The sequence below is a fragment of the Petaurus breviceps genome, unplaced genomic scaffold, assembly GCF_028583685.1.
Source record: "Petaurus breviceps papuanus isolate PSGF00001 unplaced genomic scaffold, PetGlider_PUasm1.0 188, whole genome shotgun sequence".
Classification (NCBI taxonomy): domain Eukaryota; kingdom Metazoa; phylum Chordata; class Mammalia; order Diprotodontia; family Petauridae; genus Petaurus; species Petaurus breviceps.
In genome coordinates, this window is record NW_027185804.1 from 33,892,969 (window position 1) to 33,918,470 (window position 25,502).

Sequence of the window (25,502 nt, forward strand, 5' to 3'; positions counted from 1 at the left end):
CTCTTAAACTTGCAATGCCAAGGTCACTCTCTCTAAGACTTTAAGTTGTGGAAAAATTGATAATCTGCAGCGATAGAGGGAGTTTCCCCAACTGCAGTTCCCTACACCAAGAAATCACAGGTCTGGACACCATCTCCTTCATCCCAAATAGAAGGAAGGCAGGGCAAAAGTATGTGGGGCTGGACGGCCAAAGCTATTGACAGTGACTCTTATGTGAGTGCCAGCTTCTCCCCAAAAGCTACCCCCTGCCCCGGCACCCACAACACCTGTGACTGACCGATAAAGCCAGAGCTCATTTTCCTAACTCAGCCCCTGTGTTTTAGAACTGACAGAAGGGAGTGCAGAAAAGCCAGGTGTAACTGCTTTGTCCCAGAGCATAATGACTCTGGGGAGTCTGGCTGCTTTGGTAGCCTTCTCCATGCGTCTGTGTTTGGGTTACTCTGTGTTGTGGGTGTTCCTCAAAAAATCATGTGAAGCAGGATATACTAGAAGCTGCTGGAGGTCCAGAGATATGCCAAAGCACTGCGTAGTAATGGCCGGGTTACAAGGTCAGTGACAGCTGTGTCCTTGACACCTCTCTTTGAGCTTCTCCCTATTATCTTGAGCTGGCTTGGACCAGAGCTTGTAATACCCTGGAAGTAAGAATAAGTGAGACCCTCCCAGGTCAACTGTCTGGGCTATATCATCAGCCAATTCTGCAGTTGTTCTCTTAGTGAGAATTAAGGGGTCGATGCCCCAGCAGGTACCATGGCAGATGGCTACAGACATGCTGGTGGTATTCATTTATAACATCAGCCTTGTTGTGTGTGTGTGTATGGCCTGTGTGTTTGTGTGTGTGTGGCCCGTGTGTCTGCAGATGATGCCTGTGTGCATCACCTGGGTGGACTGTGTCCTGGAGGGCATCCTTAGGGCAGTCTTCCTTTTTCCAACAGCTGAATCAGAGTGATATGCATCACATTGATCCTTCCTTCCTGCAGTACCCAGACTGGAGGGGCCATATGTTGTAAGTAGCCTGGGATCCTGCCCTACTAGCATTCAAAATCTGACCAAGGTGATCCAGGGAAGGGGGAAAGAGTGACATATAGTGGACTGAGCTGTGACTTGGAAAAAAAAGAAAACCTGGGTTCAAGTTCTGGGCTTCCTCCTTCCCACCAGTGTGTCTACTGAAGCAAGCCACGTCTCATCTCTAGACCTATAAGGAGAGAAGGTTGGAGCAAGATGGAGATGGCATTTAAACTTGTTGGATTTCCCTTAGAATTTGAAGATTTAGACAGGTAGCCATGGTAGGGCAGATAAAGAGCTGGCCTGAGAATTGAGAAGATCTGGGACCAAATCCTACTCATAACATACTAATTGTGTGCCCCTGGCAAGTACCTTATTAATGCCTAGGGCAACCTACCAGTGAAGTAAGTTACAGAGCTGTTTTGAGTCTGAGTTAGTAGAAGGATTTCCTCACTATGTATTCCCTATACTAATAAAACCACGGGCAAGGTTAAAAAAAAACAACTCCAAAAATAAGAAAAGATCTCAAGCTTCAAAACTGGGGATTTGAACACCTTTAATCAAAGAAAAGAAGTATTTCATTTTGAAGGATTGGCCTTGCTTTTCTTGGTCTTAGGGACCAGAACTAGCACATTTCAATAGGACACACAAGTCGACCAAGTCGACTCAGGAGTGTGCTGATAAATAATAACAACACCAAGAAAACAACTTATGCACACGAACACCCTTTTCAATTTAATATATATCATTAGCATTTTTCTCTATCACTTTCTTAAGTCTAGACAGTTGACAGAACAATAAATCAAGCCCCAGTTTGTAGTGATTGTTCATTTCTGAGATGTAAATGCTTACACCTCTAATTTAACAATGGCCCTAGCTGGCCCTATCATGTCTGTGAGCAAAGCTGGCCTAAAATGGAAAGTAGTGGGTTACCCATTCCAAGAGGTTTTCAGGGAGAGGCTGGATGACTGATTGCTGAAGGGGGAATTCCTGTCCATGTATAGATAGGACTCAGTGCCTTCTGAGATCCTTTCCAATTCTGAGCCACTGTGATTCCATGTCTGTGTCTCTGTGGTCCTTTCCATCTCAAACAGTCTGATTCTAAAAGATGCATCATGGCCTCCTAGGGCCATGGGTAACCTAGGGACCAGGTGAAAGTGGGATAGTTTGTCATTCCATTCTAGCTTAAAGGCATGTGATTGGACTCCTTGTTTCTCTCCTTGTTTGGGAGCCTCCCAGCAAAAGTTGAGACATTCCTCTGGCTCTGGCCTGTGCCCAGTAGTGTGGAAAAGATCTTATGTTCAATCCAGAGTGAGAATGAACTGGGGGAAGAAACCATGTGCCCTGGGAGAAGCTGTGGGTTCCTTGGTCAGTATCTCTACCTGTGTGTCTTTGTTACAGTCTTCGTGAAGAAATGGCCCGGTTCCTGACCTACTACTGCAAGGCTCCCACTCCACTAAAACCAGAAAATGTGAGTCACCAGCCCAATACCCTCTGGTCCCCTGCTGGTCCCAGAATAAAGAGCTTGTATTTTTCTCAATTGAAAGAAAGGAAGAAGAAAGTGAGAGAGAAAGAGAAAGAAAAAGAAGGAAGGGAAAAAGACAAAGAGAGCAAAAGAAAGGAAGAAAAGGAGAGAGAGAAAAAGGATGGAAGGAAGAAAAAAGAAAGCAGAAAGAAGGAAGAAAAGGAGGAAAAAAGAAAGAGCAAAAGAAAGGAAGAAGAAAGAGAGAAAGAAAAAGAAGGAAGAAAGAAAGAAAAAAAGGAAAAGCAAAAAAGAAGGGAAGAAAGAGAAAGAAAAAAGGAAGGGAGAAAGAAACATCAAAAGGAAGGAAAGAGGGAAAGAGAAGGAAGAAAGAGGAAAAGGAAGGAAGGGAAAGAGGGAAAGAAGGATGGAAGGAAGAAAGAAAAAAAGAAAAGTTAGTTGTCTTTTTCCATTCAGTCAATCGTTAAGCATTTAAGTACTTACTATGTACCAGACACTGTGCTAAGTACTAGGAATCCATAGAAAAAAGCAAGAATGGTCCCTGTCCTCAAGCAGCTGACAGTCTAATAGAGATGATGTGGAGGGCAGATTTCAGAGCAAGGACACAAGGTAGGGAGTCTGTGAGCTTTTCTCTCTGAAAGCTTGTCTTGCCTTCTTCCTAGTCCTAACCACTCTCAATGTGACTTTGGTCAAAGCACTTAGTTTCAATAGGCTTCAATTCCTCATCTGTAAAATGAGAGGGTTCAATTAGATGAACTCTAGGTTCTTTCCAGCTCTAAACATTTGATCTTATACCCCACAATTCTGTTTTGCTTTACTGTCCCTTACCAGGAGCTCTCCCACCCATCTATGGACTACCTGGGGTTGCCAAGCATGAATAGGGCCATGTTGCCTGGGTTGGAACCTTGATGTGAATTGAGGTTGATAGGGAAATCTGGGCTTTTCAGAAGTGAGCATGGGCAGTGTAAGAGGAGAGCTGTAATTCTGTTTCTTCCACAATAGTTAAATGAGGGCCAGGGCCTCTTCTATCTCCCCTTTTGGGAGGGGTATACAGGGCTGCTAGCTCAGTTTAAATGGTTGGTTATTGGTCTTGTGAATGCTGGATATATCTTCTCACCTAATGTGTTGTCCTCAGGTAATCCTGTTCAACGGCTGCAGCTCTGTCTTCTCGGCACTGGCCACAGTTCTTTGTGACTCCGGGGGTAAGTGGGCACTATCCAAGCCATCCATGTTTGAGAGGCATCATGGTGCAGTAAGGTGATATTTGAATTTAGAATGAGAGAACCTGGGTTTGAATCTTCTATTTAACATTTAGCTAGTAGGGCAATTCTCAGAAACACTACACCTTTCTAAAACAATTTCCTCATTTGTAAAATAGGAATAAGGGGCGGCCAGGTAGCACAGCGAGTAAGAGCACCGGCTCCAGCGTCGGGATGACCTGGGGATCGAATCCAGGCTCAGACACTTAGCACCCACCCAGAAACACCTGGCCATGTAACCTTGAGCAAGTTACTTAACCCCAATTGCTTAGGGGCGGCCAGGTGGCTCAGTGAGTAAGAGCACCGGCTCCAGTGTCAGGATGACCTGGGGATCAAATCTGAGCTCAGATACTTAGCACCACACCCAGAAATAACTGGCTGTGTAACCTTGAGCAAATTATTTAACCCCGATTGCTTAAGAAAAAAAATAGGAATAAATAATATTTGCATTCCCTCTGTAAACCTGGAAGGGCTGTAATAATGTCAGCAATTGTTATTGTCATCCTTTGAGAATGCATTACATTTTTTGAAGCAACAGCCATTTGGAACCAAATCTGGTAAATGAGGTGGGTGATCAAGTTGGAAAATATTGTTCATGGTTCAGTAATAAGATATGAATATAAAGTAATGGTGTAGTGGGTAGGTGAGGGTACGTTAGTAAGTCTAGAGTTAACTCTGAATGAGGAAAATTTTTAGAAGAACCTACAGCCTGCAAGAGTGGAAAGTGCCTCTGTTTATGTCCACCAGACCAGAAGCCCAAGAGTGGGCATGTTAGAAGAACAATAGGTGTAGGCACAAAGTCCAAGAAAGGAACTAGCAATAAAATCTATGACCTTGCTAATGGGGCCCCACTGATCTATTACTTTATTCTCATACCTTATTACTGGGTCATAAACAATACGAGGAGAAATATCGCTTGGGAATTATATTTAAAAGGAAGAGGATGGGTGATAGGGAGAGTGGCATTGTATATTAAGAAGATATGCTCATGAGGGTCAAGAAACCCAGGAGACAGAGCATGTAAGCATGGCAGAGAACATGTGGGTGAAAACCAACCAAGGCAGGATCAGAAGCAATATTGCCCTTGGAGTATACTGCAGACCACCCAGACGGAAAGAGGAAATAGAGGAGTTTGGGAAATATATCACAAGGCTATCACAGAGATATGATATGGTAGTGCTGAGGGGCTTCAGTTATCTGGACAGTTTCTGGAGCTCTTGCTGTCCAAAGCCAATCTGATAACACTTTCTTGGCTGGTCTTAGGGATCATTTCACCTTTCAAAATATGTAAAGTACTGCATTAATGACAACGGGGCAAACTCTCCCCTGGGCCTGATTTTCAACAATGAGAAACTGATTGCTGAAACAGAAATGATAGCACCCTAGAGAGGAAATGACCACTCCAACTTAGGATTTATGATAGAAGCGAGGAAATGCTCTAGAATCAGGAATTCTTACTTGGGGTTCATTAACTTGTTTTAGAAATATTTTGCTAACTACATTTCAACATATATATTAGCTTTGTAATCCTATATAATTTATGTATTTAAAAATATGATTCCAAGGAGTCCATAGGCTTCAGCAGACTGCCCAAGGGAAAAACCAAGAATTCCTGTTCTGGATATAATTTGCTAGATTTTAATGAAGAATTTGGCAAAGCTTTTTATGTTATGCTTGTGGACAAGATGGTATAACATGACCCGGATCATGATATGGTTAGATTTAGAACTGGTAAAAATGACTGGACCCATTTATATGAACTTGAAAGGAGGTCTCCAGTGAAATGCCCCAAAGATCTAGGCCTACCCCAGTGCCCGTTTTTATCAGTGACTCAGATAGAGGCATACATAGCATGTTTATCAAATGTGCAAATGAATCAGGCCTAAGATGGATAGATAACACATTATATGGCAAAATCTAGATCCAGAAAATATCTTAAGTTAAAATATTAGACTGATCTTAATGGAAGGAAGGAAATAAGCATTTTATTCAGTGTCTACTATGTACCAGACATTGTAAACATTTTTACAAATATTATCTTATTTAATCTTTACAATAACCTGATTAGGTAGGTTTATTATTATTACCCCAGTTTTAAGTTGAAGAAACTAAGGCAGACAGAGGTTACATGACTTGCCCAAGGTCACACAATTAGTAAGCATCTGAATCCAAATTTGAACTCAGATCTCCCTGAAACTAGGCCCAGTACTCTATCCACTGCACCCTGTAGCTGACGCTGATGGTAAAATGTAATGGAGACCATTGTAAAAAGTCTTTTCCTTGGGCCCAAAAATCAACTTCAGAAGTAGAAGATGGGGGGAGGTATGACCAGCCAGATCTGTATCTGAAAAAAATCTGGAGGTTTTTATGGGCTGCAAGGACAGAGAATGAATCAATAATATAACATGGTAGGTCAAAAGAAAGAAACAAAAGCTAAAATGCAATCTTAGGTTATGTTAAGCAGAACACAGCACCCAGGTCTAGGGAGGTGATGGTCACCCTCTACTGAGCTCTGGTCAGACTATATCAAGAGCATGCTGTTCAGTTCTGGAGACCACATTTTAGAAGGGACATGGATAAGGTGAACTGTTTCCAGAGGAGAGTGAGTGAAGTAGTAAAAGACCTCAGTGTCACATCATTGAAGTGGATGGAGGACAGTGAGGCAAGAAGAGATATGATATCTGCCTTCATAGAGGCAGCTAGGTGGTACAATGAAAGTGCTGGATCTGGAGTCAGGAAGACCTGAGTTCAAGTCCTGCCTCAGACATGTCCTAGCTGTGTGACCCTGGAGAAGTTGTTTAACCTTTTACTGCCTCAGTTTCTGTAGCAGCAAGCACTGTAGCACACCCAGGATAGCTGCTAGCACAGGTTCTTTGATCTGCTTTTCTAAAGGAAAGCAACTCAAAAAGGGTTAGCAATCTTACTTTAATCAAACACATATCATTTACCTAGTTCAGGGGGGAAATTCAGCACCCTGAACTTCAGAGAATACAAACAGAAGTTGCAAGCGGACAAAAATACAGACAGAGAAAATAACACAATTCAGCAGACCAACAGACAGGGCTTCTAACTGTCTGACCATTATATACATATAGTGTTAGTCACCAGAGAGAGAAGCACCAACATCTGGATTTTCAAAGCCTGGGGGCTCAATGACTGCCCAGAGTCTCATCTGGTCAAATCACACATCTCTTCCCAAAGCAAGCCCCAAAACAAAACCTCACCTCAGAGTATATATAGCTTTCTCCAGGGTCAGAGAACATCACAACCCTCTTGACTGCAAATTAACCAAAGCTGTGCCTTCCTGAAAAACAAGCCTCCCACCCCAGGCTCCATGTGATCACATTCAGCCTATTGGGGGGGGCAGAGTTTATTTTCAAATCACGATAGGTCCTCAGATTCACTTAGGTTTATTAAGGGGCAGGGAAGATCTTCAAATTTCTGTTACCATTAGTTTCTCAACTGTAAAATGAACATCATAATAGTAGCACCTACCCCCTCACCAGATCCCAGGGTTGGATCAAAAGAGATACTATTTGTAAAGCTCTTCCTTAACCTTAAAATGCTATGTAAATTCTAGCTGTTGTTGTTATTATGATAATGTTGTTGTATTAAAATGTAATAATGTTGTATGTTGTTGTATTAAAAGAGCTTTCTTGTGGGTAGATTTGCTCTTTGTGACCATAAAGGGCAAACCTAAGAAATATTGGTAAAAACAAAAGAGAAGAAAGAGGTAAAACATTTACCAGTTCAGGCTACCTAAAAGTCTAATGGGTTGCCCCTGGAGAGAGTATCTTTCCCTTCTCTTCAGGTTTTCAAGCAAATGGTGTATGGCCACTTGGGTATGTTTTAGAGGGAGGGTTCAGTTATTGCTTGGATTGGACAACCTCTGAAACCCCTTTCATCTCAAAGATTCTTCAGTTATGTAATTTGGAAAAAGCTTTTTAGATTGGTCCCATCGATCTGGGTGGTAAGGGTGCCGGGGTACCAGAGGTTAGAGGCTGATGATGTCTTTTCTCCCCTTATTTCAGAGGCCCTTATGATCCCTACTCCTTTTTATGGTGGAATCAGGAACAGTATCTACCTCTATGGGAATGTCCAACTGGTCTTTGTTCACCTGGACAGCAAGGTCAGAGCTGGGTCCCCCTCTCACTGTCCACCCAGGTAGTGCTGAACTTCCTTGGGAATGATGCTAAGACTGGGTTTATGGCCGCCTTGGATCAGGAACGTACTCTATTTGGGAGGCAAGGCGCTGCTCCTTGATTTCAGGGAAGGGGAACCCAAGTCCTAAGGTTCAAGCTGGTGAGTCTCAGCCAGGGTTTGGACTTCTTCCAGATCACAGAGACCAATACCCGCCCATTCCAACTTACTGTGGAGAAATTAGAGATGGCCTTGAAGGGAGCCAAATCTGAGGTAAGAGGGGAACTGTAACCATGGGGTGGCCTCTGCTGATTGAGGAAGAGAGCCAGATATTCGTTAATTCATTCAACATACATTTATTAAGCACCCCCTGGATGTAGCACAATGTATTAGGCATTAGAGAGAGAGAAAATTTAAGTAAGATAACAGCCCTGTCCATATTGAGTTTACAAACAAACTTGGAGAATTGGGACACTCTGGGGCCCTGTACTTAAAAATCTGGAGTTGAATTGAAGTCAGTTTAATTCAATTGAATGGCTGAACTTGATTGTAATTAATTGAATTGCCAGTTGCCAGGCCTCTGCTCCTCTGTCAGGCGCAGGGTTGTAGGGAGCTCCCTGGGGAAGCCAGATTCTCTTCACCTTCCTATAGTCAAGATGAAGACTTGTTTCCTTTGAGGATAGCCGCTGGATGCTCACACCCAACTGTCCCTTTCTTCCCATGCTGCTGCAAAAGCTTTTGGCTATCTCCTGCCCTCTGTTCTGGTGGAAGGTGCTCAGGTCCCAAAGGCCAGTTGAAAGGCCCAAGTTAGACTGAATGACTGAGTTAAGGAGCTAGGGGCTGGGGCTGGGTTGGCGTAAGGCTCTGTACTAATCCCCTTGTGCTTGGCTTGGTTTTTTAGGGGATGCACGTGAAAGGTCTCATTCTCATCAACCCCCAAAATCCATTGGGTGACATCTACTCCCAAGGAGAGCTGCTGGAATACCTGGAGTTTGCCAAGAGGTACGATTGTTTCCCTCCCTCCATCTCACTATTGTCTATGCAGTCGAGAAGTCAAACTGGGGCTGAAGACAGGGGGCAGTGATAATTATAATACCTCAAATCATTTAGCGATCTGTGCTTTCCCAAACGCTTCATATCCTTTCAGTCGCTGGATCCTAAAAACGATTCTGTGAAGTACAAAAGGTACATAATGTCCCCATTTTTCAGATGAGGAAAATGGAGTCTACATAGGTGAACTGGTCTCTCCAGGGTCATAGAGCAGGTTAGATGCAGAGCTGGGGCCAGAACAATCCTCTTCAGTTGGTTTCTGGGCCAGGATTGTTTCCATTGCTGTTAACAAATCTGGGTCACCATGGGGGGTGCCTGGAGTAAGCCTTGAGAGAGGATTGTGATCCTCCTTGAAGAAAAAGCAAATCCCAGAGGATTTGCCAAGGGGTCTGGCCCATAACTTCCTCTCCTGGACAGCCTAGGTACTCTAATCAAGCAGGAGAGAGTGGATGGAAGACTGAACCTGGAGTCAGGAAGACCTGAGTTCACATTCAGACTCAGACACTTCCTAGCCATGTGACCTTGAGCCAGCCACTTAACCTCTGTTTGCCTCAGTTTCCTCACCTTTAAAATGAGCTGGAGCAAGAAATGGCAAACCACTCTAGTATATCTGCCAAGAAAACCCCAGATGGGGTCACGGAGAGTCTGAAAAACAACAACAAAAAATATTGCTGTGAGGCAGATCAAATGAAATAATATATGTAGAGTGCCAAGCACATAGTAGGTGCTATATAAATGTTAGTTATTATTATTCAGTGACTCTGGGCGAGTTATTCAGCTTCTCATAACACATGGGTCACATAGCTTTCACGGGGTTGTTCTGAGGATGGAATTAGAAAGAATTTGTAAAGCACTTTACAAACCTATATAACTTTCTTCCACTGTGGAAACCAAGGGATGAGGGACAGGGGCTGCTCTTATTGTCCATGCTTTTGGGTTTTTCCAATGAGTTAGGAAGGATGGGCCAAGATGAGGAACCAGAGGCAGAAGGGATGGCATCAGGCTGCATGGGGTCACAGAAAGAGCTTTGGACCTCATTTGGAATCTCAGCTTAAGCTTTCCATTTGGTTGACTTTAGGACAAACTGTCAGCTTCTCTGTGTGCTCTGGGCAAGAGTGAGGCCCCCTTTTATTGGACCTTGTGGCCATTTGGGGGCTGCTTGGGCAGTTGATATAACTGTGGTAATCCTCATGGGGAGGAGACCCACTGAACTCAGAAGGATGGTATGGAACACACTGGAACTCTCCTCCTTCCCCATCCCTAGGCACAAGCTGCACGTCATCCTGGATGAACTCTATATGCTTTCAGTGTTTGATGAATCAGCCACATTCCACAGTGTGCTGAACATGGACAGGTGAGTTGGTAACCGCTGGCACATGGAGGGAGGGACAGGGAGGAACAGGTCATTCCCTTTTATTCCTCTTAAAGAACACCCCACTCTCACTCAGAACCTGTCTAGTTTAGCGTTTACCCCAAAGCAGTGATGTCAAGTTCAAATAGAAATGGGGGCCACCAAATCATGCAGAAGGGTCCCTGCAGGTCACATATTAATTTGTATTTTTTATTAATATATTAATCCATTAAGATCAGATAGGGTATTTCATTTTTATTTAATAATTAGTAATAGTCTATTTTATTTTATGTTCATATTTTAATCAGTTTGGGCCACACTTGGAAGTGTCTTGGGCCACATGTGGCATGTCTGACACTTGTGCCCCCAATATTAACTGTGATCAGGCAGCAAGGGTTGAGCTGAGGAAGCGGGCAGGTAGCAGCTGCTGCCCACAGCCCAGTGAGGGCACCAGCTCTTTCCTACTCTAAGCTTGCTTTCAGACACTAGTTAAAGTAGAGAGAGACCTAGAATGATGTTCCTAAAACTGACCCTTTTACTCTGGCTTAAGAGCTGATTATATTGACAGCAAGTGAATGAAGGAAGAGAGTTTGGTGCTGTTGCTTCACTGCAGAGCAGGGAGGCACCAGGAACTCTGTACTTTCCTGCATGTCTGTCTGGCTTCCCATAAGTTATCTGTGCCCTCCTTGGGAATGTTTGTGTGTCAGACTGCACTTCAGGATGCCTGAGGTCTTAGGTGAGAAACAACAAAGGCTGTGTGATTACTCCATGCTGGAGTATGGCCAGGTATGCCAGCATCCCCCTGGGGGGCATTCTTATTGAACTTTCCCCTTCAGGGAAGGCATCCCCAGTCCATGCTCTGTTACAAGACCAGCAACAGCTACTGTGTCCTTACCTCTTCTCATGAGTTGGCCAGTATCAGACATTATTTACAGTTAGGGCTTGTGGGACCCAGATAGTAATAGACCAGGGTTGGGGAACCTGTGACCGCAAGGCCACACGTGGCCCTCTGAGTCTTCAAGTGAAGCCCTGTGACTTTTATTAAGGGGATATTATACTATAGACTTCTTTCTACTTCAGAAAAAGAACATTTCCCTTGACCATGCTCACTGAAAGTAACGCTGAGTCCTCTGCCCTCATACCAACTTCTGATGATTTAATGACGTTCTAGAACTGATCCCAACTCTCCCGTAACGCTGCTTTCTCTTATCCTCCCTGCAGGCTGCCAGACCCTCAAAGGACCCATGTCATGTGGGGGACCAGCAAGGTGAACATTGTGATTTTATAGTTCCTAGAGAGGAGTAGAGATAGCCGGGAGAAGGGAGGGGGGTCGTGACAGATTGTCTGGATGTGTCTTCTCTCTAGGACTTTGGTATGTCCGGGATCCGCTTTGGGGCGCTGTACACAGAGAACAAGGACGTGTCTAGTGCCGTGACCAAGCTCTGCTACCTGCATGGCATCAGTGGCATCATGCAGTACAAGATTGCTCAGCTGCTTCGAGACCACGGTGACTGTTTGGACCCAGTGGTGGTGGAAGGGTGGAGGGGGGGGGCATGCTGCATCATGCTTGAGTGATGGATGCAGGGAAATGCTAGGAGATTTCAACATTTTTGGTACAGAATACTTTATTCCGCCATCTTGGCTACGCCTCGATAGAGAACACTTTTAGGATTATAGCATGCTCTCTCCCACCCTGTCCTGAATACTCCCTCCTTTCTAGGGTTTTTTTCTGCTTGGGTCTCTCTTGCTCTGCTCCTATCTCCCTGATCACTCCTCAGTGTCCTTGACTGGGTTGTCACCCATGTGTACTCCCTAACTGCGAATCCCCCTTCTTTCCTTTCTCTATATCTTATCTCTTCATCAGCTTCTGTGAGGCAACTGCACGAATGTGACTCCGTTTCCCACCTGAGCTCCAGGACTGCATCGCTTTGGGCACCTCCACCTAGAGGTCCCCTAGGCATCTCCAGTTCAGTGCGCCAGAAATGGAATGTGGCATCCCCCACCCCTTCCTCCCTAGCCGCTGCTCCTCCTCCAAACTCTTCCCTTGCTTTTGAGTCCAGTCACCTAACTTTTCAGCTTTGGAGGCAGCCCAGACTGCTCCCTTCTTCATATCCCCACATCCAGTTACTTGACGAGTCACATTGATTCTGCCTTCACAGCCTCTCTTGTGGGCACCCCCTTCTCTCCACGCACATAGCTACTACCCTGGTTCAAGCCTTCACTGTCTCTCTATTTCACTAACCTCCACTTCAAAATCCTGGCTTCTAGTTTCTCAATCAGTTAGTCAGCCAGCAGACACTTACCATGTACCAGGCACTATGTTGGGCACCAGAAATACAAAGACACAAATAGAAGTCCTTGCCCTCAAGCAGCTTATATTCCCTTGGAGGAGACATGTAAATATAAGAAAGTACTTACTATGTTACCAAGTGAGGCAGAGCTTGGAGGAAGCTAGGGATTCTAAGAGGCCATGTGGCGAGGAAGGAGTGCATTCCAGTCTTGGAGGGCAGCCTGCAAAGGCGTGGGGCTGGGGGAAGGAATTCCACATGTGAGGAGTGACATGTAGACCAGTGTGGCTAGACTGGAATCCAAACCGTCTTCTGTACGGCTTCCAAAGTTATCTTCCTGAAGCACGAGTCTGTCCATCACCCCTGTGCTTGAGAACCATCATGAGCTCTCTGATTTCTTTAGAACAAAATACAGAATCATCAGCTTGTCATTGAAAGCCCTTCTCAGCCTAGGTCCAGCCCACCTTTCCAGCTTTGTCTTGAATTCTCTGAATTGCAGCTAAGTTGGCCCCTAGCCTCAGCTGTACCCTCCTGCCGCCATGTTTGCTCAGACTGTCCCTCAAGCCTAGGGTGTTCTCCTTCTTTACCTCTATCTCTTAGCATCTTTGGCTTCCTTCCAGGTCCAGCTCATAGGCTGCATCCATTGGGAAGCCTTCCTCGATGCCCACAGTTGTTAGCATTCTCTCCCTTCTCCTCCGATTATTCCGGATATATTTAATTGTCCACATGTTGTGGACCACATGCTCCCCTCCTCAGAGATCTTCCATTCCTTGAGATACAAAGACTGCTTTTATTTTGGACTTCTAGTACCCAGAACATAGTCAGCACTTAATAAGTGACTGTTTCCCTGGACCTTAGACCCAAGAGGTTAGACCCAGAGGAGGGTGCTGGCACCCTCCACTGTAACAGAGAAGTTGACAAGAGAGGAGGGTGTGGGGAGAGAGCATAATGAGTTCTGTTTTGGATGTGTTGAGTTTAAGGACATCCAAATCAAGACATCTGCTAGGCATTTGAAGATACAAGACTAGAGGTCAAGAGAAAGGTCAGAGCTGTGTAAATGGACCTGAGACTTATTAGCATATACATCCTAATTAAATCCACGGGAGCTAATGACATCACTATTGACATAACTTAGAAGAAGAGGAGAAGGAGGACCAGGGCTAGAGCTTTGGGAGACATCCATGGTTAGAGGACCCGAATGAAGATTCAGCAAAGGATTCTGAGAAGGGGCAGTTGTAGAGGTAGGGGGAGAAGCACGAAAACCTAAAGAGAAGAGGGTGTCAAGGAGAAGACGCTTTGACAATGTCACAGGGTGCAGAGAGGTCAGGAAGGATGAGCATTGAGGAAAGGCCATTAGATTGGACATTGATGAGATTATTGGTGACGTGGAGAGATCTGGTTCTGTTCCCAACCACCAATATGACCTGATCCCAATTCCTTCAACTCTTTTGCTTTCCATTTCTTTATGTCAAGTAGAGGATTACCCTACTAGATAAGTGACAAGGCTTTTCAACTCCAACATTCTGTTACTCTCTCTTATTGTCCTGCCAAGGTTGTAAGCTCTCTGAAGACAGTATGGTCTAATTGCAAGAGTTATCAGACTTGGACTCATGATTTTGAATTCCAGCTTTGAAATTTGCTAGTTAGATGAATATGAGTGAATCTCTCTCCTTCAGTTTCTTCACCTATAAAATGAAGATGGTAGACTGACTACTTTACAAATTATTGTGAGGAAAGTACTTTATTACCTTTGGAGTACTCTAGAAACAGGACCTATTATTTAAACATCTCTCCCACATAATCTAGCATTGGGTTTTGTACAAATTGATACTTGATGTTTGTTGGTTTAGAGGGAGCCAACATAAGAAAGGGTGGGATTTGGGAGTCAGTCCATCTTTGGGTCATTGAAGCAATAAGAAACTTTGGGCTCTCTCTTTCCCTGAATAGATTGGATCAATCAAGTTTACCTGCCAACTAATCACTCCCGGCTCAAGGCTGCCCACACCTACGTCACAGATGAGCTGAAAACCCTGGGCATCCCATTCCTCAACCGCAATTCTGGCTTATACATTTGGATAGACCTTAGGAGGGTGAGTGTGAGAAAGAGGGAGGCTCACAGTGGGGATGGATGAATGGGGGATGCTCTGGAAATGGGCAGGCTTCTTAGAGATCTGGCTAGGTTGAGGAGGATTCACTGAGTTCTGATTCTCCCCCCTGCCCCCCCAACACCTATGGCTCCCCTCCAGTACCTCCATAAGGGCACCTTTGAGGAGGAGCTGTTGCTACATCGCCGTTTCCTGGGTAACAAAGTGCTGCTGGCCTGTGGCAAAGGTTTCCAGTGCTTCGAACCTGGCTGGTTCCGTCTCGTCTTTTCCGACAAGACCCACCGGCTGCAATTGGGTGAGCATGGCCAATTATCACCCGCCTTCATCTCTAAACTTGTACACTGTGGGGTACACAGTAGCACAAAGTATCGGATCAAATATTTAGAGCTGGAGGGGACCTCAGAGACCACCTCATCCAACCCCCCCCCCCATTTTATAGATGAGGAAACTGAGGCCAAGTTAAGTAAAGTGACTTTTCTGAGGTCACAGAGATCACAGAATTAGAAGAACATAGGATTATTGATTTGAACTGAAAGGAGCCTTAGAAGCTACCCTGTCCACCTCCTTATTTTACAGATAAGTAAACTGAGGCCCAGGGAGGTACTCCAAGCATGGAGGCAGGAGATGTAATTTTGTACACAGGGTGCAGTAAATAGACCAGTTTGGCTGCAATGTAGAATTCATGGGTGGGGGGACAGAGTAATGTTTGGCAGAACGTTAATTCTTTTCTAAATGTTCCCGCCTCTGAGTTGCTTCCTCTGGTCTCTGCTCTCCTCCCCTCATCAGTCAGAACCACTCTTCTTCATCCCACTTGGTAGCTATTGTCTCCAACCATTCTCACGTTCTGTTTTTATTATGACACTTAAACACGACTTGGGTTAAAACCCAATAGGGACACTCACAGATCTAGAGAACTTAGTACTCGCCTTAAAGGTGCTTAGAATTGATTTGAGGAGACAGGACACAATACACGTGAAATGGCGGCTGTTATGGTGCTGTCAGAGTTGTGGCAGAGAAAGGTGGCTAGGTAAAGTGGTCCTCGGGGGGTGGATCTCAGAGTCAAGCAGCGAGTGGCAAAGCCCGGATGTGTCTTAAAGAATCAGCGAGCCCCAGGCTCTTTGTCTGTGCCGAGGCCTGTGCTAGGGTGAAAGAATGAAGCAGTGTGTCTTCTCAAGAAGTCTGCCATCTAAGGGAGGGGTGGGCAGGGAGTGGAACAAAGAATGCCAGAGACAGAGACAGAAAACATTGAATGTTACCTCTGCAAGGGACCTTAGGACACAGAAAACAGAATATCACAGCTAGACAAAGACTGTCAAAGGTAAAAGGACCTTAAATGGGAGGGTGTCAGGACTAGAAGGGACTTTAGAATACAGGATATCTTAGAAGACAGATCTTGGAACAGAGAATGTCAGAGCTGGGAAGAACCTTAGAACACAGAATGTCAGAGCTGGGAGGGCCCTTAGAACATAGAATGTTAGAGCTTAGAATGCAGACTGTCAGAGCTGGGAGAGATCTTAGAATATAGAACATGTGATGTTAATATTAGGGAGGAAATCTTCTAATTCAGCCTGGTCACTATCCAGATTAGCAAACCCACTCATAGAAGTCTGGATAGTGGGTATCATATAAATGTAATAGAATAATGCTGTGCTCTAAGAAATCAGCGGCAGGAGATCTGGATTCAAATCTTTTCTCTGCCAACCATGTGGCCCTGGGCAAGTCCCTTAATGTCTCTTGGCCTCAGTTTCCTCCTCTGTAAAATGAGGGGCTGAACTAGCTGCTCATTTCTAATAGCTTGTGGTGGCCGAAGGTTTCCTGCACAAGCCCCTCTTCAGAGTTGCCACTGGACACTACCTGTGCATTGACCCCCTCCCCCCATCCTGTCCCTATGTCCCCACTCCAGGAATGCAGAGGATCCGGCAGGTGCTAGAGCAGCAGTCCCAGGAGCTTCATCAGAAGCTGTCTGTGCCCAGGCAGTTTTTGGAGCAGGAGAGCCAGGCAGACAGCACTGAAGAGGCCCTGTGTGTCCCCAGGCAGCAGGGACCAATGAGCAGCACCAAGACAAGGGACCTGATCGGGCTGCTTCAGCAACAGATACGGCCACCTGCCTGGCTGCAGAAGGACTCCCTGGGGCAACTGACCCAGGAGCAGCCTGGGGCCTTGGATGTGCTTAACAAGCTGGCCAGCAAATAGTAGGGGCCCAGGTTTGCGGGGCTGGGCAGCAGTTCAGGGAGCATCCCATTGCAAACAGGAATGAAGCAGGTCTTTGCCTGAGCCAGTCTCAGGAGCTTTCTGAAGAGCATAGATCTACCCTGAGCTCCCTCTCTGCTGTTGTCCGAGATGGGTCACTTCTGTTTGTTCAGGAGCTAATTTGGTGTGTTGCTTTGGGGGGCAGTCACTCTCTTCTCCATGGCTCTTTCAAGGGGGTGGGATTCTTGGAAGTGGAGTGAGGGGCCAGGCCTTGGGCCCCAGTCTTCCTTCCTAAGTAACTTTGGAGATTGTTGTTTTTATATCCGGTGTCTAATAAATTTCTGGTTTGCTTTCCAAATTTCTAGCATCTTGTCGTTTACCTTAATTTCCCTCACTGGCCTTAGTGTCTTCATTTGTAAAACTACAGGGTTGGGCTTGACCTCTAAAGTTCCTTCCAGCCCTAAATCTAGGCTCTTGAAAATACAACAGAACCCAACAAGAAGAGATAGAAAGAGAAATTTCATTTAACATGTAATGTATAAAATAAAGAATTTTGGGAGACTAAGACCTACTTTGGAACTAGATGAATACAATCCCAAAACATTCTTTACAGGAATAAAAGGTAAACCTAAATAACTGGAGAAGTATTAATTGTTCATAGTTAGGTTGAGTCAATGCAATAAAAAAGGACTATGCTACCTCCAATAACTTCCTTTTTCAATGCCATACCAATCAAACTATCAAAACATTATTTTATAAAGATAGAAAAAAATGTAATGAAGTTCATCTGGAGGAACAAAAGATTCCTCAAGGAAATAATGAAAAAATAAATGAGTAGGCAGGGGGCCTAGCAATGCCAGAACTCAAACTATATCGCAAAGCAGTAATCCTCAAAATGATTTGATATTGGCTAAAAAGAGAGGTGAGTCAGTGGGACCCATTAGTCACACAGTATCCCTTCCACTTTAAAAAAAATGCTTAATTGGGGTATTTTGTTTTTATGTCACAATAATTTCTAGATATACCTCACACTCACCCTCGTAGAAAACTTCTCTTGTAACTGCTTCTTCCCACCCCCAAGAAAAAAAAAGCAAAAGCAACCAACATAGCAACCATACCTGACAAGGTATATGGTATTATATACTCATAGGTCACCATTTCTCCAAAGAATGGTTTTTTTTTTTTTTTTCATTTTTAAGATTCTAGGGGGCTAGGTGGCGCAGTGACTAGAGCACCGGCCCTGGAGTCAGGAGGACCTGGGTTCAGATCTGGCCTCAGACACTTAACACAAAAATTAGCTGTGTGACCTTGGGCAAGTCACTTAACCCCAAATGCCCTCCAAAAAGAAAAAAAAAGATTCTAAAATTACTTCCTCCATATTGTTTATCAGTCATGTTGAACTTATTTTTGACTCCATTTGGGATTTTCTTGGCAAAAATACTGGAGTGGTTTGCCATTTCCTTCTCCGGTTCATTTTACAGATAAGGAAATTAAGGCAAACAGTATTAAGTGACTTGCTTCGGGTCACCCAGCTATTAAGTGTCTGAATATGGATTTGAACCCAAGAAGTTGAGTCTTCCTGACCCCAGGCCCAGCACTCTCTCCTAGCCACCTAGCTGCCCCTCATATTATTGTTACCCTAAAGTTGATGTGAGGTTAAGAAGGGAACAGCATGGTGTAGTGAATAGAGCACTGGGCCAGGAGTCAGAAAGACCTGAGTTTGAATCCTGCTTCAGACACTTACCAGCCCAATGACCTTGGACGGACTTTTTCAGCCTCAGTTTCCTCATCTATTAAATGGAGATAATAATTGTGCCTGTCTCCCAGGGTTATTGTGGAGGAAACTGCTTCCCAAACCTAAATGCACTATAGAAATGCTAGTCACTATTATCTTTCTATGAGCATGGCCATGAATAGGCAAGGAGCCCAGCCAGCTGGCTAGTTGTACTGAAGTGCTAAGTGCCTTCTGGCAGGCTTTGAATCCCAGCTCCGCTCTTTATGATTTCTGAGACTTTGGGCCAATCAAGGACCTTGGTTTCTTCATCTAAATGAAAAAAGTTGGATGAGATGGTTTCTCAGACCCACTTCAGTTCTAAATCCTATGATCCTGACATTTCATGATGAGCTTTAGCTGCTGGACGTGGGAGAGGCCACTGTAAAGTGATTTAAGTAATTTAAATTAAGTATTTTAAGTAATCACTAACCCTAACCCTAATTCCGCATCCAATGTCCAAAGCTATGGCCTGTCAATGGTGCCTGAAATTCCTACCCTTAGTTATTTCAGATGTTAAAACACAAGTGTTATCTGGGAAAGGTAACCCCTTAAGCCATTATCAACCACTTGTACTTTATGTCAAAGTAATTTTATCACTGCTGTAAGAAAGGAATGGACCTCCAATAAATGTGATGAATTACTCACATATCACTATATTTTTATGACCATTGAGTATAAGATGCTCCGGGGGGAAAGTATGACCTCTGGACCTATGGACACTTCCATGGTTTCTGTGTCAACCCCAAAGGGAGCAAGAGCAGTGATTGTCACAGAGGCCAAAACTAGGTGTTGGTGACTTGGGACTTTAAAACACTATATAATTGCTAGCTATTGTTATTCATTATTAAAAGATCTACTCAATCTATTCATTATTAAAAAGATCAACTCACTGGGGGCAACCCTCTAGGTCCTTCTTATACTTTGTGACTGCCAGGGCAGCATTCAAGTTTTTCACTAATTATTTCTTGCCCCCAACTCTCTGCCGCTTACTATCTATGCAAGCTTGGGCCTTAGTTTCCTTATCCTTATATAAGATAAGGGAATTGGATTAGATGGCCTCTGAGGTCCCTTCCAGCTTTTTAACTCCATCAATGTCCCACCTCCCTTTCTGGTCATCCATTTCTAGGATGTTGCAGACTAGCAGTGTGCCATGGTGGTTGGAGAGCTAGCCCTTGAAACCTGAGTTCAAGACTTGCCTCTGACATATACTGGCCTTGTGATCTGCGTACATCACTGGATTTCTCAGGACTCTGGGCATTTCTCTGAAGTGCAGACAAGGTGCTACTTTTATAGAGATTCCTCTTCCAGAAGTACCAGTGAAACCAGCGATTTCATCCATATTCCTTATGCCATTTGTGTGTAGTTCATTGTTGGAAATATGTTGTGATATATATGTATTTTATACACACACCTATGTATTGATATATTTATATGTGCATTATACATATATATGGGAGAACTTAAATATATCCTTATAGATGAATAGGTATATAGGTACCATACGTATATGTCACAACACATTCCCTTCTCTCTACTCCCACAGCTACCACCCTTGTACGCATCCTTGTCACCTCTCGCCCAGACTACCACAATGACCTTCTACTGGTCTGTCTGCCTCTAGTTTCTCCATTCCAATCCATCCTCTAACAGTTGTCAAAGTGACTTTTCTAAAAGCTTGCCTCCTCCCCCTCCCTCTCCAACCAATAAAGTCCCGAGCTCCTTATCACTTCCAGGATCAAATGAAAAATCCTGCTGGCAGTGAAAGCCCTTCACAACCTGGCCCCTTCCTCCATTTCCAGTCTTCTGACAATTGTCCTGCATATGACATTCCATCTCCCAACTGGCCTTTTACCATGCCTGGAAAACTCCTCTCTGTAATTCCACCTCCTGGCTCCCCTTGTTCCCATCTAGACTTGGTCCAAATCCTACCTTCGGCAGGAGCTTCTCCCTCTAGCCCTTCTCCCAAGCACGTACTTTCTCTCAGGCATTTCCCTTGCATATATCTTGTATGTGCCTAATTGTTATTTTTTAAAGGAAAAACTTTTTTTTCTTTTAAACTATTTATTTTTAGTTTTCAACAATCACTTCCATAAATTTCAAACTTTCTCCCCCTCCCTCCCTCCTCCACCCCCAGAATGGCTTGCAATCTGATATGGACTCTGCACATACATTTCTGTTAAACACATTTTCACATTAATCATGTTGCATAGAATTATAATGAATGGGAAAAACCACGAGAAAGAAAAAAAATCAAACAAAAAAGAAAATAGTCTGCTCCACTCTGCATTCTGACTTCATAGTTCTTTCCCTGGATGAGGCTGGCATTTCCCATCATGTGTCCTTTGGAATTGTTTTAGGTCCTTGCATTGCTGAGAAGGGCTGAGTCTATGGAAATCAGTCCTCATACACTGTGTATATGCCTAATTATTTACATGTTATCTCTCCCATTGGAATATGCACTCCTTGAGATCAGGGACCATGTTTTTACCTTTATATTTCTCCTGGTACATAACAAATGCATAATTAATACTTGTGGACGATTCAATTCTGGACTCCAACTTATTGTCTGCCTGTAGTCCTTATCCTTTATTAAGAATTCATTAAATGCCTACTATGGGCCAAGGCAGATTAGGTGGCACAGTGGATAGAGTGCCAGGTCTGGAGTCTGGAAGACTTTCCTGAGTTCAAATCTGGCCTCAGGCACTTACTAGGCTGGGCAAGTCACTTAACCCTGTTTGCCTCAGTTTCCTCCTCTGTCAAATGAGCTGGAGAAGGATATGGCAAACCATTCCAGAACCTTTTCTAAGATAACCCCAAATGGGGTCACTAAAAGTCAGACAGGTCTGCACAACAGCAGTAACAATGTGCCAGGCAACTTTTAATGTGTTAAATAGACGAAATTATTGGAAAACAGGTATTTTCAATTACATAACAGTTAATGTAATTAAAGTAAAAATAATGACAGATTTGGCAAGATTTATGACAAATATGGCAGGTAAAAAACTTGGCAGCTAAAATTAAAAAAATATTTAAATGCAAGATCTACTTTCCCAGTATAAATGACCCAAGGACATGAACAGACCACTTACTTTTTAAAGCTAGTATTTTATTTTTATTAATTACAGAAAAAGACAATTATAACATTCATTTAAAAAAAATTTGAGCTACAAATTTTCTCTATCCCTCCCCACCTCCCTTCTCCCTAAGACAGTAAGCAATTTGATATAGGTTATAAGTGTAAATTCATATAAAACATGTTTCCATATTAGACATGTTGTGAAAGAAGAAACAGACTAAAAGGAAAAAAACCCCAACCAAAAAAAAAATATAAAGTGCAATGCTTCCATCTGCATTCAGATTCCATCAGTTCTTTCTGGAACAGACCACTTACAAAAGGGGAAATACATGACAATAATAATCACTTGAAAAATTGCTCAAGCTGACTTCAAACATTTAATTGAAAAGAACACTAATTAAAGACAAATGAAACTGAACACTGTGAAAATATAATCTTCCAGTTTATCCTCAAATAACAGAAGTTGGTTTTGCAGAGGAGGGAGACTAGGGGTGTGGAATATACCTGCTTAGTACATTTATTGGTGTGTACACCCAAGGAATTTTATTTTTTTAAAGGTGAACTTTTATTGAAGTCATGAAGGATATTATTTTTATTTAGCAAAGGAGAGAAAGTTAAAAAAAAAACACCCTAAAGCTTTAGCATCACCAGGATAGGGTTAGGGTGTTTTCCTCTGTGTTGGGAATTTCCTAGTGAAGAAATGGAAAAGAATGTTTATGTATTACTTAATACTATGTATTACGTAATAATCCATACTTGAACACTAAAAGACTACATCACGAGGTTAAATTAAAATGTAAAGCCACTTTTTTGGAGAGACTTTGGGGTGTGTCTGGGCACCTTTAAGTACATTCTGTATCAGCACACCTTCAGTGTGGAACACTGCACATAGTGGGGGCTTGGTCAATTTGTTCATTAATTTAACATAATATTTTCTTCACTTTTTTACTTGTTGTTAGAAGGGATGCCTCTGGGCAGTGAATGGAGGGCTATATAGGGAAGTGAAGGTGAAATAAAAACAAAATAATACAAATTTAAATTAAAAAGCCTGGGAAAAAGTTCAAGTTCTTTATAATCAATGAAACATAAAATAAACCAACTTTGAGATATGACCTCACCTGCTTAATTGGCAAAAATAATTAAAATCAACACTGGTGGGGTTTGAAGAGACATATGGTTATTGCTGGTAGAACTTCAAATAGATGGATTCCCTTAGAAAGCACTCTGGCAGGGGGCAGTCCATCACTGTGATACCAACAACCAGGAGGCTGAAGCTGGCCAGTCTCTTGAGGAGTTCTGAGCTGCAGTGGGTTATGCCAATGGAGTGTCTACACTAAGTTGGGTGAGAACACAGTGAATCCTTGGGAGATTGGGGTGGGGCAGTGCTACCAGGCTGCCAAATGAAAGGCAAGCAGCCCCAGATCAGAAGCACAGTAGGTCAAAGTTCCCCAACCAATCATCTATGAGTAGCCCCTTCATTTCCAGCCTTGTTGAGAAGGGGTGATGAACTCTTTAAAAATAAAGGCAAGACAAGAAATCTTACAACTCTTACAATTTTACAAAAAATTATCTCCCCCCTTTCATCCAACAATTCCATTGTTGGGTACATACATCCTCGGGGAGTAAGTAAAAAAGGAACACAAAGACCTAGCCATTCAAATATATCAACATCAGCCTTATTTGTAACTGCAAAATGCTAGAAACCAAATGTCCAAGGATAAAAGAAGATTTGAATAAATCATGATCCATTAACATGATAGAACAAAGACTGAGACTGAGCCTGAGTACTCGATTGAAGTAACTTGCTCTGGTTCCCAAAGACTCTGTGCCAGAGGTAGGTTTTGAATCCAGGCCCACTACTCGACCAATACTCTCTCCTTGGAATGTCGTGAGACAGGTAAGGGCTACACTTTTGAGCAATATAAGGAACTACAGACAGTCCTATAGGATAATACAAAGAAAATAAATATATAAAGCTGAGCCGGAGACCTATGGATGCCCAATTATAATAAAGAAGGGAAATTGATAGAGATGCTGGAGGGACTTTTTTTTTTAAGACTGGGTCTCCCTATTTCCCTCAGCATGGAAGAGTAGGAGCTAGTCAGGGGATCCCACCCACTCTGATACTCCAGTGAGCTTTCATTTACACGAGGGCTGGGGTTGGTTGGTTGTTATCCTTCATTCTCAAAGAGGATCAAAATGGTACCACTTTGCTAGAGTCAAGTGTCAATGTGTCTGACTGTGGCTGATCAGACCAATATGAGCTTGGAATGCCCTAGCACAGGTCGGGCACAAATAGTCCATGTGAACATTTGGGGTGAATACTCCAAATTTGTGCATCTTGCATTTCCTTTGAGCTGTCTCACTTCTGCTTTGCTCATAGAGCACAGCACCTTCTCTGATGTGGGTACGCCATGCTGAGTGGTCCTGTGCCAGTGTCTCCCATGTCACATGATCAATTCCAAAGTTCTTAAGAGAGACCTTGACAGTGTCCTTGTATCGCTTCTTCTGACCGCCTTGTGAATGCTTGCCCTGTGTGAGTTCTCCATAAAAGTCTTTTTTGCAAGTGTGTTTTGCATTTGAACAGCGTGGCCAGCCCTTTGGAGTTGCACTCTTTGAAGCAGAGTCTGAATGCTTGGCATTTCTTAGAGAAAGGACCTCAGTGTCTGGCGCCTTATCCTGCCAGGTGATCTTCAGAATCTTCCTAAGACAATTCAAATGGAAGTGATTCTGTTTCCTGCCATGGTGCTGATAGACTGTCCATGTTTCACAGGCATACAACAATGAGGTCAGCACAACAGCTCTGTAGACCTTCAGTTTGGCAGTCAGTCTAATACCTCTTCTCTCCTTCACTTTCCTTTGGAGCCTCCTGAACACTGAGCTGCTCTGGCAATGCGTGTGTCAATTTCATCATCAATGTGTATGTCCCTGGAAAGTATGCTGCCAAAGGAAGTGAACTTATCCACAGCAAACCTGTGACCTCAGAGCCACATGAGGCTCTCTACGTCCTCAAGTGCTGCCATTTGACTGAATCCAAACTTCACAAAACAAATCTTTTTTTTAAGGGGATTTGTTCTATGAAATTTGGATTTAGTCAAAGGGTTGCACTTGAGGACCTAGATAGGCACATGTGGCCTCCAGGACACAGGTTTTCCCCAACCCCTGATACTCTTTCCTACCTGGGTCAGTTTGCCTCTTCTTAGGCTGGACTTAATAGGGATGCCCAATTGATTTAGGTTTGGTCCACTGCAACGCAGAACTCCTGAGCTCCAGAGATCCCCCAGCCTCAGCCTTCTTGGATTATAGGCTTTCACCACTAATCTGGCCTAACTGAGGGAATGAATGACAAGATATGGGTATTTTATTTGTTAAAAATAAATTTTTAAAATTTGAGTAGTTGAAGAGCTAACTTAAATGTTTTAATTGATATTTAGCATTAAACTTATAATAAATCATTAACGAATAATGTTGAATGTCAAAGTAGGAAGGGACCTTAGAAAGTTGAATGCCAGTTGAAAAGGAACTTGGGCTTAGGCCAAAGAATATGGGATGAGATCTGGATAGGATTTTAGAGCACAAGGTGTCAGAGTTGGAGGGGGGTTTGGTTCATACAAAATCAGAGATGAGAAGGACTTTATACAGAATATGGACTGACTGACAGCTCAAAGGGACCTTAGGACAGAGCTTAGAGTAGAGGTTCTGTGAATTTGTTTAAAATACACACATACACACCCCCATGTAACTATTTCAATAGAACTGGTTTCCTTTGTAATATAATGTATTT

General features: G+C 43.5%; 1 protein-coding gene and 1 long non-coding RNA gene across 4 annotated transcripts in view; one reads left to right on the plus strand and one right to left on the minus strand.

The window, feature by feature from the left end:
• LOC138163849 (1-aminocyclopropane-1-carboxylate synthase-like protein 1) overlaps positions 1 to 17,218 on the plus strand; it is a 108,736-nt gene extending 91,518 nt beyond the window's left edge. For both annotated transcript variants that reach the window (XM_069091460.1, XM_069091459.1), the window contains exons 4-15: positions 933 to 1,003; positions 2,404 to 2,473; positions 3,621 to 3,687; positions 7,776 to 7,873; positions 8,080 to 8,157; positions 8,786 to 8,886; positions 10,199 to 10,288; positions 11,507 to 11,552; positions 11,651 to 11,792; positions 14,521 to 14,663; positions 14,820 to 14,973; positions 16,582 to 17,218. In XM_069091460.1, the coding sequence (XP_068947561.1) occupies positions 933 to 1,003; positions 2,404 to 2,473; positions 3,621 to 3,687; positions 7,776 to 7,873; positions 8,080 to 8,157; positions 8,786 to 8,886; positions 10,199 to 10,288; positions 11,507 to 11,552; positions 11,651 to 11,792; positions 14,521 to 14,663; positions 14,820 to 14,973; positions 16,582 to 16,871 (1,350 nt within the window). In that variant the 3' untranslated portion in view covers positions 16,872 to 17,218. The remainder of the gene's footprint in view (positions 1 to 932; positions 1,004 to 2,403; positions 2,474 to 3,620; positions 3,688 to 7,775; positions 7,874 to 8,079; positions 8,158 to 8,785; positions 8,887 to 10,198; positions 10,289 to 11,506; positions 11,553 to 11,650; positions 11,793 to 14,520; positions 14,664 to 14,819; positions 14,974 to 16,581) is intronic.
• LOC138163850 (uncharacterized) lies at positions 8,966 to 13,344 on the minus strand. Of its 2 annotated transcripts, XR_011168941.1 has the most exons (4): positions 13,161 to 13,344; positions 12,704 to 12,970; positions 9,499 to 9,579; positions 8,966 to 9,053 (listed from the first exon to the last, which is right to left on the minus strand). It is a non-coding gene; the product is annotated as an uncharacterized lncRNA (long non-coding RNA). The 2 variants fall into 2 exon arrangements; XR_011168940.1 differs by having other exon boundaries at positions 8,966 to 9,579.
• Positions 17,219 to 25,502: the final 8,284 nt, after the last annotated feature.